At 42.5% G+C, this 15939-nt stretch overlaps 1 protein-coding gene across 2 annotated transcripts; it reads left to right on the forward strand.

Moving 5' to 3' along the window:
• The first annotated feature begins 4605 nt into the window (after nt 1-4605).
• DEPDC7 (DEP domain containing 7) lies at nt 4606-15939 on the forward strand. Of its 2 annotated transcripts, XM_028730330.2 has the most exons (9): nt 4606-4735; nt 6875-7268; nt 10970-11100; nt 12383-12572; nt 12956-13170; nt 13405-13547; nt 14370-14495; nt 14591-14669; nt 15560-15939. In XM_028730330.2, exons 1-9 carry the CDS (start codon nt 4663-4665, stop codon nt 15778-15780), a joined length of 1572 nt encoding a protein of 523 aa, XP_028586163.2. In that variant the 5' UTR covers nt 4606-4662; the 3' UTR covers nt 15781-15939. The 2 variants fall into 2 exon arrangements, with proteins under 2 accessions (XP_028586163.2, XP_028586172.2); XM_028730339.2 differs by lacking the exon at nt 14591-14669.

Here is a 15939-nt window from a genome sequence, read left to right on the forward strand (position 1 = left end):
AGCCATTTTCTTAACTTTTTCTTAATGTTAGCATGAAATAGGAAGCCTATCCAAGAAAAGAAAAGTAGTATTTAACCTCTGCTTGATTATTTTCTTTCTCAGTTTGTGCTAATCTGACACAAACATCATCTCAATCACTTGCCAGAGCAAGGAAGATCCCATCAGTTACCATGTCACTCCAAAATTTATTCCCGCTGTGAAAGAAAATCCTGCTTGCTTGCTTTTTTATTTTATTTTAGACTTGCATACCGCCCTTCATCATAGGTCTCAGGGCAATTCACAAGGTAATTCCCTGTCTGTCACACCACTGGCAAGGCACAATTAACACATGGTTGTGCATCTGGGCCAGATTGCGACCTGACCTTTGCTATTTCACCCTCACCCTTTCCACAAGCATGGCCAGCCCAAACCTTTTGCAGCACATATATACTGTATGTCTGCTCAAAAGTGTACCCTCTTGAGTTCTAGTGTAATCCCAGTACAGAGTGTATAGGACTGCAGTGTTAGTATATTAAACCTCTGCAAATCTATTTTAATTGCCTAGTTTCCCTTGCAAGGGACTTCCTAGGGGTCAGATACCAAGGTTGCTTTGCTCCCCACTCCTGCCTTCCCTAAGACCTACGATATCTCTCTTTGGGTGTGTAGTACCCATTAGTACCCATTATACCATTAAAGCAATCATAATTCTTTCCCTCAGTGAATTCTGGGCATTGTAGTTTACCCCACAGAGTAGCAAATCCCAGCAGCCCTTAACAAACCACAGTGCCCAGAATTCTTCAAGGGAACGAATATGCTTGGAATGTGCTCTAAAAGGTATAGTTTGTGCACAGCCTCTGCTGCGCAGTTTGTCATGTCACTGTTTCTTACCCTAGTTACATTTAGAAGAGCTCAGCTCACCCCATCAAACATCTGAAAAGCCCAAAGTTAACAATGGATTTTAGAAATTGCAGAGTATTGGCAGGAATATAAGCCAAACCTGCAAATAGGCGGCACCTTTAAAATTTGGCGGCTTGGGAGCCGTGGATGGGACGGGCGCCGTTGCCCCATGCTCCTGGGCTGCTTCCAGGGGGTGGAGCCGCACCACTCTGCCGATGGCATAAGGTTGCGAATATAAGCTGCACTTTAACTTTTCATGATCAGATTTGGGGGGGGGGAAGTGCAGCTTATTTTCAGGCCAATACAATATGTAGTTTACAGGGTCTCCATTAAAATCAAAACAATATAAAATAAAGCAAAAATGCATTAAGGATAATCAATACAAAAATGGGTCATCTGACAAAGGTTTAAAAAACAAATCAGTTTCATAAAGAGGTGTGCTGAAATCACCAAGTCTTAAGTTGGTGCCTGAAGCTCATAAGACACTTACATATTAATTATTTTGTGCTTATATAGAAAAATCTCCTGGATTACAATAAATGAATATCTTTCCTGAGCAGCAATCTAAAAGAAGGGGCATTTAAAAAAAAAAATAGGCCTTGTGGAAAGCCCCTTGTTAATACCAGTGTTGCCCTTTTGGTTTAAATGACATTGATGAGCATAACAAAACAAATACACACATTCATATAAATGGACCTGGCTGAATTATCACAAGATAAAATTAATTCTTTCTGAAAATAGTGGTTCATGCTTCTGAAGCAACATACTACAATTGCACTGATATCCGTTTTTCATCTAACAAAATAAAACAAAGATTAGTGTGACCTCAACTCATTTGGTTCATTGTGTGCTGGCCTAGATCTGAATGTTCTGGCGTACCAAGCAGATAATTTTTTTCAGTATGTTCTTTGATTAACAGTGTATTGTACATGTTGCTATGCTGCTATGCTGCTACTTATGTCTATAAATTTGGTATGGTAGGCATAAACATCCTGAATCATTCAAAATTTTACAGAGGCTCAGTTGCTGATGTGTAATTTTATTTCATCAACTCCCCAACAGTAAAATTGTCAAAACTCAAAACCTCATTGTTCTGCAAGTTGTTTGAATTCCAGTTTTTAATAACGTTTAGGAATAGGCCCAGATTGCACAGCATGTCCAAATATCCCATTATCACAACTGATTAGCCACAAGCATGTTGCTACTTTCAATCACTGAGACTCTTAGCCAACAAACATCAGACTTTGATTTGGGACAGAAATTGCCCTGGTTATGATAATGAACAACTTTATCAGGGCTTTTTCTTTCTTTTTTGCTACTCTGTGCCCTATAAGAAGCTGAGTTTGTGGATATGATCAGGTGTAAACATGTTTGACTCCGGTATATGTGCATTAGAGATTGTTACAAAGCAGATGGGAGAGGGCCCTTTAGAAATGAAAGACACAGACCAGCTAGTCATTGCCTATGACTGCAGCATGTATGACAACGCTTGACTCTGATAGCTTGAAGTACTGTAGTTTGGCTAAAAGTCACCTTGAAGGTAATGTTCCCTGGTCAAACAACTGTGGGGACTAAGCTACACCAATACACTAAAAGAGGAAACAGTCTCATTATGTGCTCAAAGGTACTTTACCTCTTGACTACAATATATTTGCTAATATTTTAGCTAATAGACTGAAAAAGGTCTTAAATATTTATATATATCCAAGTGGGATTCCTTTCAGGTAGACAGATGAAAGATAATATAAGAAATATTTTAAATGTAATAGAATATCTAGAAGTAAGAAATGAGAAAAAAACAGCAATGATATTTATAAATGCAGAAAAAGCGTTTGATAATATATCTTGGGATTTTATGAAGAAAGTGATGGAAGAAATGGAATATGGAGAAAAGTTTATAAAAGGGATAAAAGCTGTATATACAGAACAGAATACAAAATTAATTATTAACCAGGTGATAACGAATCAATTTAAAATAGAAAAAGGAACGAGACAAGGTCCATGGCTGAGCTTTGCCTCAGATTAGATTATGTGGGCATACTAAAAAGGCATTCCCTCTCTCCAGAATCCATAGTGATTGTGATATTCTGAGGTGAATATTGCAACATAACAGTTCCCAGCGTTCTCTGGACACATTAAAACAACATTGATATAAACTCTGTAAATTTGTAGACTACATTCCAAGTAGAATTAAATCTGTCCCAATACCATTATCCGCACCTTTAGGTCTTTTTCAGCTCAAAATTTCCAGGAGTAGTGTATTTAGGACCAACCTGGGGGACTAGGGTTTATAGCCCACTTTGAGCTACTTGGAGAGGAAAAGTGAGATATTAGTATAATAATAAAGGTATTCTATCTCAACAATCAAAGTTTGCATATTTTTGCATAGGCTGCTACCAGCTGAGCTCTTTTCACAGTTAGGTGTGTATAACATTGCATAGGATCTGGCTGGCAGAACTGCAACCCCTTCCACACTTAGTACAAAGCAGGATTTGCTTATGAGTAAACATATATAGGTTTCAGGGTGCACAGACTTGTGAAATGGAACATCTGAGACCACGAGCAATAGGAGACTTTTGGTTAACATGAATTTGATGAGGGTAAAATGCTCCCACCACCAAGATCGTAACTTGCAAAGAGCAGGGAACATACCCTCACATGCCCCGCTACCTGAGACCTTTATAAAGAAGAGGGGCTAACCAGGAGGAGGCATGGCTACAATGCAGAGACTACCCTACACCACAGGCAAAGGCCTACTGGGACCCTTATAAGCAGGAGCCCAAGTAATAGCCCCTCACCTTCCCCTTACTTGCACTCAGCCTGAAATCCACATGGAAACCTGCACACTGACCAACCTTCCAGAGGAGGTTTTATGTAGCGTGACCAGTGCAGTTGCACTGGAGGCTGCAGGGGGTGTCACAACATCACAGAACAGAGCCAGGGAGGTGAGGGGTGCCAAATCTTAGCATTGCATAAGGTGCTGCTGAAATTTGAGAGCCCAAAGTCCACTACTGCTCTTTCTTTCAGACCTTTCCACCAATCAGGACCAGTCCACCCATTAGGTGAGGTGAGGCAATCGCCTCAGACGGCAGGCCACAGATCCCAATGCAAATCATTATTATTCCCTGCCCCCTTGTTCTTGATGCAGATATTCACTCACCCTTCTTCCCTAGTGGGGAGAGGATGGGGCGCCATTTTGAGGTTTGCCTCAAGTGCCAAAAAGGGGTGTTCCTTGTTCACAGGCAAGCCAGCGGGCAGATGTGAGCTGACCCCACTCCCCTCTAAACCCGTGTATGCAATGCAAACATATAGAACAGGCTTCCTCAACCTGGGCCGTCCAGATGTTTTTGGCCTACAACTCCCATGATCCCTAACTAGCAGGACCAGTGGTCAGGGATGATGGGAATTGTAGTCTCAAAACATCTGGAGGGCCGAGGTTGAGGAAGCCTGATAAAGAAGGTGGCTCACTCTTGGTTTCTCCCTAGAGCTACAGGGAGAAACGGGAGCCTTTGTGTGGGTGGGAGCGTCCTCTGCAAAGCACCCCATGAACAGAGCAACTCCCTTTAGGGAAGCTCTGGTGAGCGCACCGTTGTCTTCGCCGTGGCGGCCAAACGCCCCGCGGTTGCAGTTCGGCTTATTAAAGTAGAGGGCGGGCTCCGCCCCCGCCGCCAACGCGAGCCAATGGGAGCAGCGCTTGCGTGCGAGCGCCGCCTATTTCCCCTCCGCGAGGTGGCCGGGCTGCTCCGCTCATTCCCGGGGACGCCGAGGCAGAAACCGGCCGGCGCTATGGCCAGCGTGAAGGAGAAGGCGGCGGCTTTGAATCTCTGCGCGGTGTACAGTCCGGCTAACAAGCCTCCAGGTAGGCTGCGGGTTCGGGGCTTCTTATTATGTTATGCGGGGCAAAGCGCCTCCTAAGGCAGGTGGGTTCCGTGGGCGCTGTTAAGGGTCGGCTCCTATAAAGTCATATGCAGAGTCGCCTATCTCGCGCCCTCGCCCCTCCAATTTCGCCCCGTGGGGCGGGCGGAAGGCGCTTTCTCTCACCGGCCGCAGGTGGAGGCAGCGCCCGGGTCTGACCGACGGATGGACCTTTGGCCCGACCCGCCGCGGTTGCTCTGATGCAACCCCGTATCTTCTCCCTTCGACGGCTATCTCCTCTTTTCTGGGAGATGGTTGGCCTTAGCCCTGTTGGAAGGTCAGCCGGGCGGTCAACAGAGCGTTGTTGTTGTTTTGCTCTTATTCTGGAGGGGTCCAGTAGCTCCGGCAGAATCCTATTTTGTTATAAATTTGTATACTGCCCTTGTATACTGATCTCAGGGCGGATCGCAGCAGAAAAACGCATAATAAAAACAAGAACAAAACAAACTAATAACTCCTCCACCCCTTCTCACAAACACATATAAGAGGTTAAAAATGTTAATTAATGTGCCTAAAGGCTAGGATGGCGTGGACTTGCCTCCTCCCAGCTCTGGTAGGTTTGCTGTTTCCGGACCTGCCGCTGGGCAAGCTATCTCTCTCTGTATGTGTGTGGTTAGAGCTGGTGGCCTGTTTCTTCAGGTTGGCTGGAGTCGCTGGGTAATATGCAAGAAGCCTTTCCTCGACAGAGGAAGCTCTTCCAGCTTGCTTTACTTACTCACATTTCTACATTAATTTCATAAAGTGCTTTCATTCCCTCGCTTCCTGCAAAAGGTCTGTTCTGTCTCTCGTAACTGAACTGCTTGCCAAAAGCCGGAGGCGCTATTCATCAGCATATTGGGTTCCTTCTTAATATATAGCCGTGGATAAATTGCTGTTTAAGTGTGATCAAATTCACGCTGGCTGTGCGATCCCTATGGAAGTTCATATATGTAAATCTGCAGGAGCTGGTCTCTTGTGGACTGTCTTCCAGGAGAGGAAATACTTTCCTCCCAGTTTGGGTAGTCTTCTGGGAGGCAGCCTTGACTCCAATGTTGTTAGCAAACAAAGCTTTCCCTGGGGTCTATTTGGCAACAAGAATTAGAAAAGCTGTAGCGCTGTTGGCTATGGTATGGTAGATATTTTGTTTTTAAAAAGGAACTTTTTTTTTTTATCTCGGCAGAACTACTCAGGCATTTGAGTTTACTGGTCTGATACGGACAGTACCAGTAGATTTAGGTGTTCTGGGGCAGCCTTTGCATCCTCCAGTACTTGACTATAAACATTATGGTCATAGGCATAAAAATTTGATGGGTGAATGTACCAGGTGTGTGTGTCTCAGGCATTTGTTTTAATAATAAAAAAGACCGTTCTGTGCTGATGGCTTTGCTGTAATTATAAAGTACAAGTAGTAACCATAACACATGCTTTCAAAATACATCTCTCTCTCTCTCTGCAACTTTAATCCTGAGTGGATACAAGAGCTTTTACAATCTTGTGAAGAATCATGGTCACCTGTAAAATACCTTCTTTCTCTTTCCCTCCCCCACCTCAGGAATTTGAAATGGCAGCCTTGTCTAGAAGAATCTAGGGCAGGTGTGGGCAAGACTCTCCCACAAAAAGTATCCCACAAAAGTTTCTCAGTGAGAAAATGAAGATTCCCAATATTGTCAGTAATTGACTGATAGCTGCTTTATAGGGTCTCTGTCTCTGGCAGAGAGAAATCTTTCCCAGCCCTGCTAACTGATAGCATTTTTATAGTTACGGGGACATAACTGTTATATTCCCTTGAGTCAAACCTTAGAGCAGGGTTGGGGAGCCTCTGTCCTTCCCCAGATGTTGGAGCCCCAGAGTCCATCATCCCTGACCATTGACAATACTGACTGAAGTTTATGGGAGATGGAGTCCCACTCCACCTGGCAGGCAAAAGATTTCCCATCCCTGCGCTAGAGACCTTGTTAGCTAAAGTTGCCAGTAAAAGGGCTCCACCAATATTTCCATGGGAAATGATGCACACTTTTGGAAGTGACTCCTATAAATATTGGGTAGGTCCATAATCTGCTTCCAGAAAACTCACTGAAATACATCTCTTGCATTGCGTGTTTAGGTTTCAGCTTGGCACAGAGACCATTTGGAGCCACATATGTCTGGAGCAGCATTATCAACGCACTTCAGAGCCAAGTTGAAGTGAAAAAGCGGCGTCAGAACCTGAAATCTTTTAACGACTGTTTTATTGGTTCCGATGCAGTAGACGTCGTCTATGCCCACCTTCTGCAGAACAAATACTTTGGCGATGTAGATATTTCCCGGACTAAAGTTGTGAGAGTGTGTCAGGCACTGATGGACTACAAAGTGTTTGAAGCCGTTTCTACCAGAGTCTTTGGAAAAGACAAACGGTCTGTGTTCGAAGATAGCAGCTGCAGCCTCTACAGGTTTCCAAATGCGTGTAACCAAATGGACAGTCCGTTTGGAAAAGAGTACGGCCGGACTGTGCATCAAAGGTTAGTACCAAATGAAGTGCTGAATATATTTGCCATGTTTTCTTGTTGTTCTATCTTGAAAGCAGCCTAACCCTAATCAGACTTACTTTGAACTTGAGTGTTTCAGTATTAATTGGGACTTTCTAATTGTAAGACGGGAGCCTGGCAGTCCTATCTTGTGTGCTCATTTGCTGCTGCTGTGGATATAGCTGCACATCCAAGGTAATACACACACACACACACACACACACACACACACACACACAGATACATACATACATACATATAAATAAATAAAAGCAAATCCTTCTTGAATGGCCCTAAAGTCAATAGAACTTAATTCTCTATGTGGGCTGCAATCCAAATAACTGCGTATGCAGCTTAAAAGGTTAGGAGGGAGGATGTCTTGTCTATGGAAGGAAAAATGGTAAGCATAAGTTGTTCCACAGTCAACAACTGAGGAAGATCTACTTTAACTGAACTCATAGTGGACTTTGCTTTGATCTGCAACTTTGGGCACCAACTCTATACATGTCACTGTCACTATCTGGCCAGGTGCCTCTGTGGATGTGGAAAGGGACAGTCGACTCCTCCCGCTTGTCAGAAAGACAAGGTGATTGGTGCTGCTATTGGCCATCTGACTAAGGATGTGTGAGCACAGCCTTGAATTCAGGATGCCCTGGGAATTAAGCATGCACCAATTTTTAGTAGTTCTCATCCAACCAAGGGGTGCTGGAATTGAAGCTAGTTTCCATCCTTGCTGGATGTCTATGTCTGTCTCTTTTAAATGTATATTTTGCCTTTCAGCGTAAAGCTCCCACATTGGCTGATGATATCACTTTAATGGACAAAGTTGTCCTTTAAAACAAAGATAAGTAAAAGGACAATAAAGTCAGTAAAAGCAAAAAGCTGAACAGAAACAAAAAGGCTATAGCAGCAAAATTAGTTGCCTAGTGTAAGAAGGCTTTTTGGCCAATTTAAAAGCTTTAGGCACCTGGTAATGAAACTAGCACACTAGGAACTAGTTACCAGCCAAGTGTTTCTGGAAAGTGTTCCACTGTGGGATGCCACCATCAAATGGGCTCTGTCTCTGCATTTAGACAAGAGCCTCCAGTGAAGATCTTGCCAGGCAGGCAGGTTCACGTGGTTATAAATCTGTGTTTTTAAATGTCCCCAGGGATAGAAGGTAGAGCTGCCTATAGAAGTCAATGGAGAAATTGTAGATTTCAATGTAGCAGGAACTGATTTCAATGTAGCAGGAACTGAATACCAGCATGTCCCCCCCACCCCAAAACAGCTGATTATGGTGTTATTTTTTAAATCCAAAAGTGACCATGAAAGTTGCAAGTAGCTTGCATAATAGTCCCAGCTAGAGAGAGGGGGGTCAATTTCTTCTTCTTCTTCTTCTTCTTCTTCTTCTTCTTCTTCTTCTTCTTCTTCTTCTTCTTCTCCTCCTCCTCCTCCTCCTCCTCCTCCTCCTCGCCCCCTCCTCCTAAAATTTATTTACTGCCCTATACCCACAGGTCTCAGGTGGCTCACAGGAGAAAATCACAATATAAAAAACACAAAATACATAAAATAAAAACAACCCAATTTACACTTCAACTCTGTCATTGTCAAATTAGTATGACTAATTTCCATTGAATCAAGTACAATTCTTGGATAGGATTTTGTTTGTATCATTCCAGCTGATGAGAGAGTGATGTATCTGAAGGCACATGCTGAAGACTCACTCACGTGGACTAATTATGATAACAGGAAGAGTTGTTCTTTTGGTCTATTATTATATGGGTGAAGTGGACATTCGAAATGTGTTAGTGTCTTTTGAGAATGGAACCAAGGGTGGACACCAAAGTAGAATGTAAGGATGTGAGCTTTTGTGTGTAATGTAAGATGACTAACATGCTTCTTACTCTTAGGATAAAAGCATACGATTCATTTAAACCACATCCAATGCCTTCTCCCAAAGAATCCTGGGAACTGGTTTGTTGAGAATGCTGGGAAATGTATCTTTTGTGAGAGGGAAATGACAGTTCCCAGTATTATTTGGGGGAAGGCATATGCTTTAAATGTGTGGTGTGCCCTTAATTAAAATTAAACCTGTTGACAAGAGAACTGAGAGGCCTCATTTGGGTGCAATGTGCACAACCCTTGTGAAAGATGCTGAATATTACTTGGTTGTGCTTTACAGTGCAATCTGTATATAGCCAGATAGAAACAAGTTCATTTGAATTCAGTGGTGCTTGTTCCCACTAAACTGGAAGTAGGGTTGCCTTAGACATCACACCTAAGCACCTTTGCTGGGGAGTAAATCCTATGGAACTTAGTAGGACTTACTTTGAGTACACATAGCCTGGCCCCTTAGAAGCAGTGTTGGAAACTGAGATAGAAAAGCTAGGAGCCAAATGGCTCCTGGAACCTGGATTACAGGTGCAAAAACAGGATTGCTAGTTACCATTCCCTCCCCGCCCCCAATGCAGTAGCACTTTATATTTAGTTTTTTGAAGCGCATGAACTAATACACAATTTACATCAGTGACACATTGTAAATATCACATTTTTAATGGCAGTTCTTAATTGGACACCGCAAACATAAATGGGGCTCAACCTCAGCAATAGTGGCCAACCATAAGTATTTATAAACACGGGGCTGGGGCTGTGTGTATTAGCTCAATATGTTACATCACAGCTTCAAGTAATGCAGTCACAGTTAAATATGTCCATTATATCAAACTTCTTAGAAGAACAGGCCTAACAGCACAATCTTGACCATTTCTACACAGAAATAGATCCTACTGAAATAGAACTAGGCAAATGGGATTGGGATTGTAACAGATTGGTTTTGATACCCTTATGACAGGTCAATTAACATGTTGTTGTTGTTTAGTCATTTAGTCGTGTCCGACTCTTCGTGACCCCATGGACCAGAGCACGCCAGGCACTTCTGTCTTCCACTGCCTCCCGCAGTTTGGTCAAACTCATGCTGGTAGCTTCGAGAACACTGTCCAACCAGCTCGTCCTCTGTCGTCCCCTTCTCCTTGTGCCCTCCATCTTTCCCAACATCAGGGTCTTTTCCAGGGAGTCTTCTCTTCTCATGAGGTGGCCAAAGTATTGGAGCCTCAGCTTCAGGATCTGTCCTTCCAGTGAGCACTCAGGGCTGATTTCCTTCAGAATGGATAGGTTTGATCTTCTTGCAGTCCATGGGACTCTCAAGAGTCTCCTCCAGCACCATAATTCAAAAGCATCAATTCTTTGGCGATCAGCCTTCTTTATGGTCGAGCTCTCACTTCCATACATCACTACTGGGAAAACCATAGCTTTTACTATACGGACCTTTGTTGGCAAGGTGATGTCTCTGCTTTTTAAGATGCTGTCTAGGTTTGTCATTGCTTTTCTCCTAAGAAGCAGGCGTCTTTTAATTTTGTGACTGCTGTCACCATCTGCAGTGATCATGGAGCCCAAGAAAGTAAAATCTCTCACTGCATCCATTTCTCCCCCTTCTATTTGCCAGGAGGTGATTAACATAAGGGACACTAATGTGTATTCAGTTATCTTGAGCATGTATCTCTTTGGTTCATTTTTATGTTTGAAGCGGAATGTTTGTATTTTTGTCCTTCAGTTGAGTAGTCATGAATTCAAAGCTTACTTGTAGAGACTATTGCTACCAGGACCTTTCTGGCTGATGAGCAGATAACTTGAATCATTCATTTTTCTTTCTTCAGACAGGAGAAAAGAGCATTACTTAGCATAACACCAGTGAAATCAGGAAGCTTGGAGGATCTCTTGGAAAACTTGAGTCTAACGTCTGTTAGTTCTTCTCAAGTAAATAACTCTCCAAACTTTTCTCACCAAGGTAAGTGATGCGCAAACATCATAATTGCTTGCACCCAAGGGAAGGAATGGATGCCTTGTTTTAAACTGGTGGGAACTTGCAAATTTAGCTCCTTTCCACTACCAAATACAGTGCTTAGAATAAAAGGAATACATTGTGGAGTGTATTTTCTTGACTTACAGCAGATGCCTATTGTCTCCCCATCCTGAGAAATCGTGCAAGGCCAGCCTCTGACACTGACCCACAACTGTCACAGGGAATAGAAGTTTGTGAAGTTAAGCTGGAGGGCCTGGTGATGATCAGTATAGACAAGCCCTCACCAGCTCAGTACCCATGGTGTGTTTTGGACCACAACTTCCATCAACCCCAGCCATTTGCTTATCCAGTGATGTGCTGCTGTCTGCCTTCTCTCCCCAAGCTCTTTAGACTACAGATAGCAAAACTATCCCAATCTATAAAGGGAAGGACTGACTGTGGTGGTTTTGAAAATGGCATTGCCTCACATTTTTTACTTGTAGTGGCTAAAAAACTTATGTATTACATTTATTATGTAGCCACCCCAGAATAGAAGTTCCCTGGATGGCTTACAAAGCAACAAATAAAATAAGTGCATCATAAAACAATAAAAACTATTTCAAATTATTATTTTTTAAAATGAAATTCAGTTTAAAACTCAGATTTAAAGCTTAGCCACCAGTAGTGCAAGTGTTCAAAGCTTTTCATTACCTTTAAAATTTAGCTGGTTTTAAGAAGGCTTGGATGTGTTGCTGCCACTATTTCATCTTCTTTGATGGGAAAACCCAAAATTAGGGTTGTTTTTCTGCAGTTGAAAATTTAGTCCTGATTAGAAAATGCAGCAAGCAGACAAGTTCTTGCTTTTCAGTTTTGGAATCCTTGAATGTGGCAGAGGCTCTTGAAGCTAAGGAATCCATTGTTCCAACTCTAAAGTCTTCAACAAGGCCTCCTTTCTTTACGCATCCTTATTAGCATGATTTATGTGATTGGATTCCCTGTGCAGCAAAGATCATTCGCAAGTTCCACAGGAAAAAATGTAAAGCATGTTGGCTATGTCCAAATGCTTGCTGTTCCCTGCATAAATTGCTGTTGGTCACCTTCCTTTTACCCTGATAAAGTACACTTGTAAGTTGATAATGCATTAATAAGGAAGCAGGTCGCTTAAGTGTTCTTTCAGTGAAGTATTAAGTCTCTTAGGCTAAAAGACAAATACTGCAATAGCAAATTACTCCTTGACCCCTAAATAACTTTAGCTAACTGGATCTTGGCATTTGAATTGTGCTTCTAGTTATTAACGAAGTCTGGAGAGAGCAAACAATTACCCGCCTCCTGCAGCTTATAGATCTTCCACTTCTTGACTCTTTACTTGAGTACCAGAAGGCAGGATCTAAATTTCCACAAACAAAGCAAGAGTCTGAATGTAACATCACAAGAAACTACCTGGACCGGGAAATTCTGAAAGCATTCGGAGACTCTCAGTAAGTATGTATGTTGATGAACAGGAACACAAGAAGCTGAGTTTACTTTTACCTGCAGGGCAAATAGCATCTTTAGAGGCATGTTTATTTTGGGGGGAAGGGGGAGGGTTTGGACCAAGAAAATAGTGTGCTGGAAGGGTTACTTTTCCTGCCTCTGTGCTGCAGTTCCCATTTAAACTGTATTCACCTCCCATCCCACCCACAAGGTGCTTTGATCTTTTTCTTAAATGCCACCACTGAAGATCTTTCCTTCATCTCTCAGGTCACACCTAGCTTTGGCCCTAAGCTGTTATGATTTCAATGGGCCTTGGTTATGGATAGACTTTACCTGGAGTAGGGCCCATGACTTTGAAAATAGAGACATAGGAATTTTCATTTTCTAGGACGGATGAATGGCTGTCGGCAGCAATAGACTGTCTGGAGTATCTGCCAGATCCGATGGTGGTTGATGTGAGCCGTAATTTGCCTGAACAGCCTGACAAAGTACATTTTGGGAAGCTGCTGCTGTTTGATACCATTGGTAGATACTATAGCCAAAAGAAGGAACCACTGTTAAGTCATGCACCTGAAATCCACCTGGGCATTGCAGAGCTGCTAGGTAAGTGCAATTGGCTTCCAAATTTCTAGATGACTAGCTACATTCTTTATCAATGTATACAGACATGTGGAGTGAAAACTCTTGTAAAATGCATACTGTACTGTATAGCTCAATGGTAACTGTGCTTTTATTGGCAAACTTGACAAGTTTGTGGTGATGGGGAATTGTCGGTATTTAAAGAGAACAGTAATGTTGGGTGTTAGTCATAAACTCCATCGTTCTTCTTTGTTCCAGTTAATGGGAAAACTGATCAAGCTTTGGAAGCGATTCAGCTCTACTTGAAGTTACTGGATAGTACAAGAAGAGAGGAGTTCAGGAGACTACTCTACTTCATGGCTATTATTGCTCAGAATTCTGATCTTAAGATCCAAGCAGAGGCAAGTGTGATCACTTAGGGCCCCTTCTAATGTAACCTTCAATGACATGACAGTCTTTGGAGCAGAGCAGTGCCACTAGGTTAATGTTGGAAATATGAGATTGCTATGGTGGGAGCCCATGCCATGATTCCTTCCCATGGTGGCACCGTCCTTTTGAGAAACTGAAGCTCTGAAGTGGGAAGGAGCCACAATACGAGTTCCTCCCACGTGACCTTGGGTTTCCGGTGCTGCTGACCAATGGATCAAAGAGTCACACTGCAGCAGTTTCTACACCACCAGACAGAACATTGTTTTAATTTACTTTAATATTTTCTATATATTTTAAATCTGAGCTGGGACCTTATGACAGAGTAGGTAAGAAATAATGGTTAATAACAATAGTAAGCAATTATAATAGTTAATAATGATAAAAAATAATGGGTCGTTTCCAGTGTGAGTATTCTGCTAGCATATTATTTCCCCTTTCCTGTCCCCTGTGCACCCTCAAAATCTGCTCCAGAGGGCTGGAGGGAGCCCCTGGAGCAGATTCTGAAGGTGTGGAAGGAAAGGAGAGGAAGGAAAAGTCCACTTGCACAATGGGAACTCTGTGCACAGTGTTGGATACAACCCCTAAATGACCAATAACAATAATATTGGGATGATTTTAAGCAGACTTATGCATAAGCTGTACTGAACTCTATTAGGCTTTCTTCACAAATTAAGTAACTTGCATTCACATAACTTTCTGTAGCCTTACAAAGCAAACTATAGGAAACTTGTGTTTGAAAACAGAGTAAGTAAGCAGGGAAACACTCCTTTAATCATTTCCCCCCTATTTTGTAGAGCGACAACCGGATGGTTGTGAAAAGAACTTTCTCCAAAGCCATAGTCAACAATAAAAATTTATCTAAAGGAAAAACTGACCTTCTAATTTTGTTTTTGGTGGACTACCAGAAAGATGTATTAAAGGTAAGTGCCTTAAACCTTGTTCCCCTGCTGTGGCTTGTTACTGAATTATCTTCCTAAATTTTAATGACTAAAAGAAGCTGTTGCTTTTCTCCAAGATCCCAGGGACGTTGCATAAAATGGTTAGTGACAAGCTTGTGGCTATACAGCAGGGGAAAGATTCCAACCTGAATACAGGTAACCATGTATTTAATAACATTTAAGTCCTTGGCTGGGGAATCGGTGGCCCTCTACCTGTTGCTGACTACAGCTCTCATCAGACCTGACCGTTGGCCATGCTGGCTAGGACTGATAGGAGCTGAAGTACAGCAACATCTGGAGGGCCACAAGTTTCCACATCCCTGTTTTTGAATCACTTCTAAAGAAACCTCTGGCAAAACCTGGAAAAATCTTAATTGACTCCACCATTTATTTGAACATAGTGATAACGAAACTTGGTAAAGCATGGGTTGGGTTAGTGATGCATTGGGGCCCATTCAGCAATGTGGTTCTATGAAATGCAGCTAATTAAGTAGACTGAGATGAAAGCAGTTGTGAGATGGTCAAGAGCATGAGTGGGAAATCCCTGGTCCCAATTTCTTTAGCCATGAGATTACTAGGTGGTCTTAAGCAAGATATTCAGCCTACGTCCTTTATCTGTAAAATGGGGGTAATACTGGACTACCTTCCAGAGTGATATAGGGCAAGGGTGGGGAACAGGATCCAGCTTAGGAGGGGGGTAAATTCTGAGGCCTCACCCCCCACATGTCACTTTGCTAGGTAGGTAGGGCTCCCCATCTGTCAGTGGCCTGTTGTCATGTTACATCTGATAACTTAAGTATGAGGGAAACATGAGAATGTGTTCCTGTTGTGGCAGGGATCAGCTCAGCTCAGCTCAGAAGGTGTGGGGCCATGTGGGCATGGGTGAAGGGAAATGACTTCACCTTCACAAGCCAAATTAGGATCCCTGGCAGGCCAGAGGCTCCCCATGCCTCTGCTCTATTGATTATGGATATGAGAATACTGTGTATCAATGACAAGAGTTACCACTATACTTTTATGAATGGTTTTTCATGCTTGCTTTTTAGGATATACTTTCTGCCAGCAACTTGACAAAAGTGAGTATCACCACAGTGCAAAGAAGACTACAAAAAAGGAACTTGTATCTTTGCTAAAATCTATTGATGAGGACTCCAGCCTCTCTGCCAAAGAGCGGAAGAGGTTGCTTGATCAATTCTATGCTAGTAATCCAGCTATCTTTTTGCAGTATTTTCATGACAGAGGTACTGATGGAGGTGTCGAACTTTAGCTCTAGAAGGATACTAGGATACTAATAACTTTTGGAAGCACTTATTTTGTATCTTTTTAATTTTTTTGTATTGTACTTAAATAAAAGTGGTTTTGTAATATGGAGTCCCCATGTAATAACATTATTTAAAAATAATTAAAGCTTCTATTTAAATCTTAA

This window comes from Podarcis muralis, chromosome 1 (assembly GCF_964188315.1).
Source record: "Podarcis muralis chromosome 1, rPodMur119.hap1.1, whole genome shotgun sequence".
Classification (NCBI taxonomy): domain Eukaryota; kingdom Metazoa; phylum Chordata; class Lepidosauria; order Squamata; family Lacertidae; genus Podarcis; species Podarcis muralis.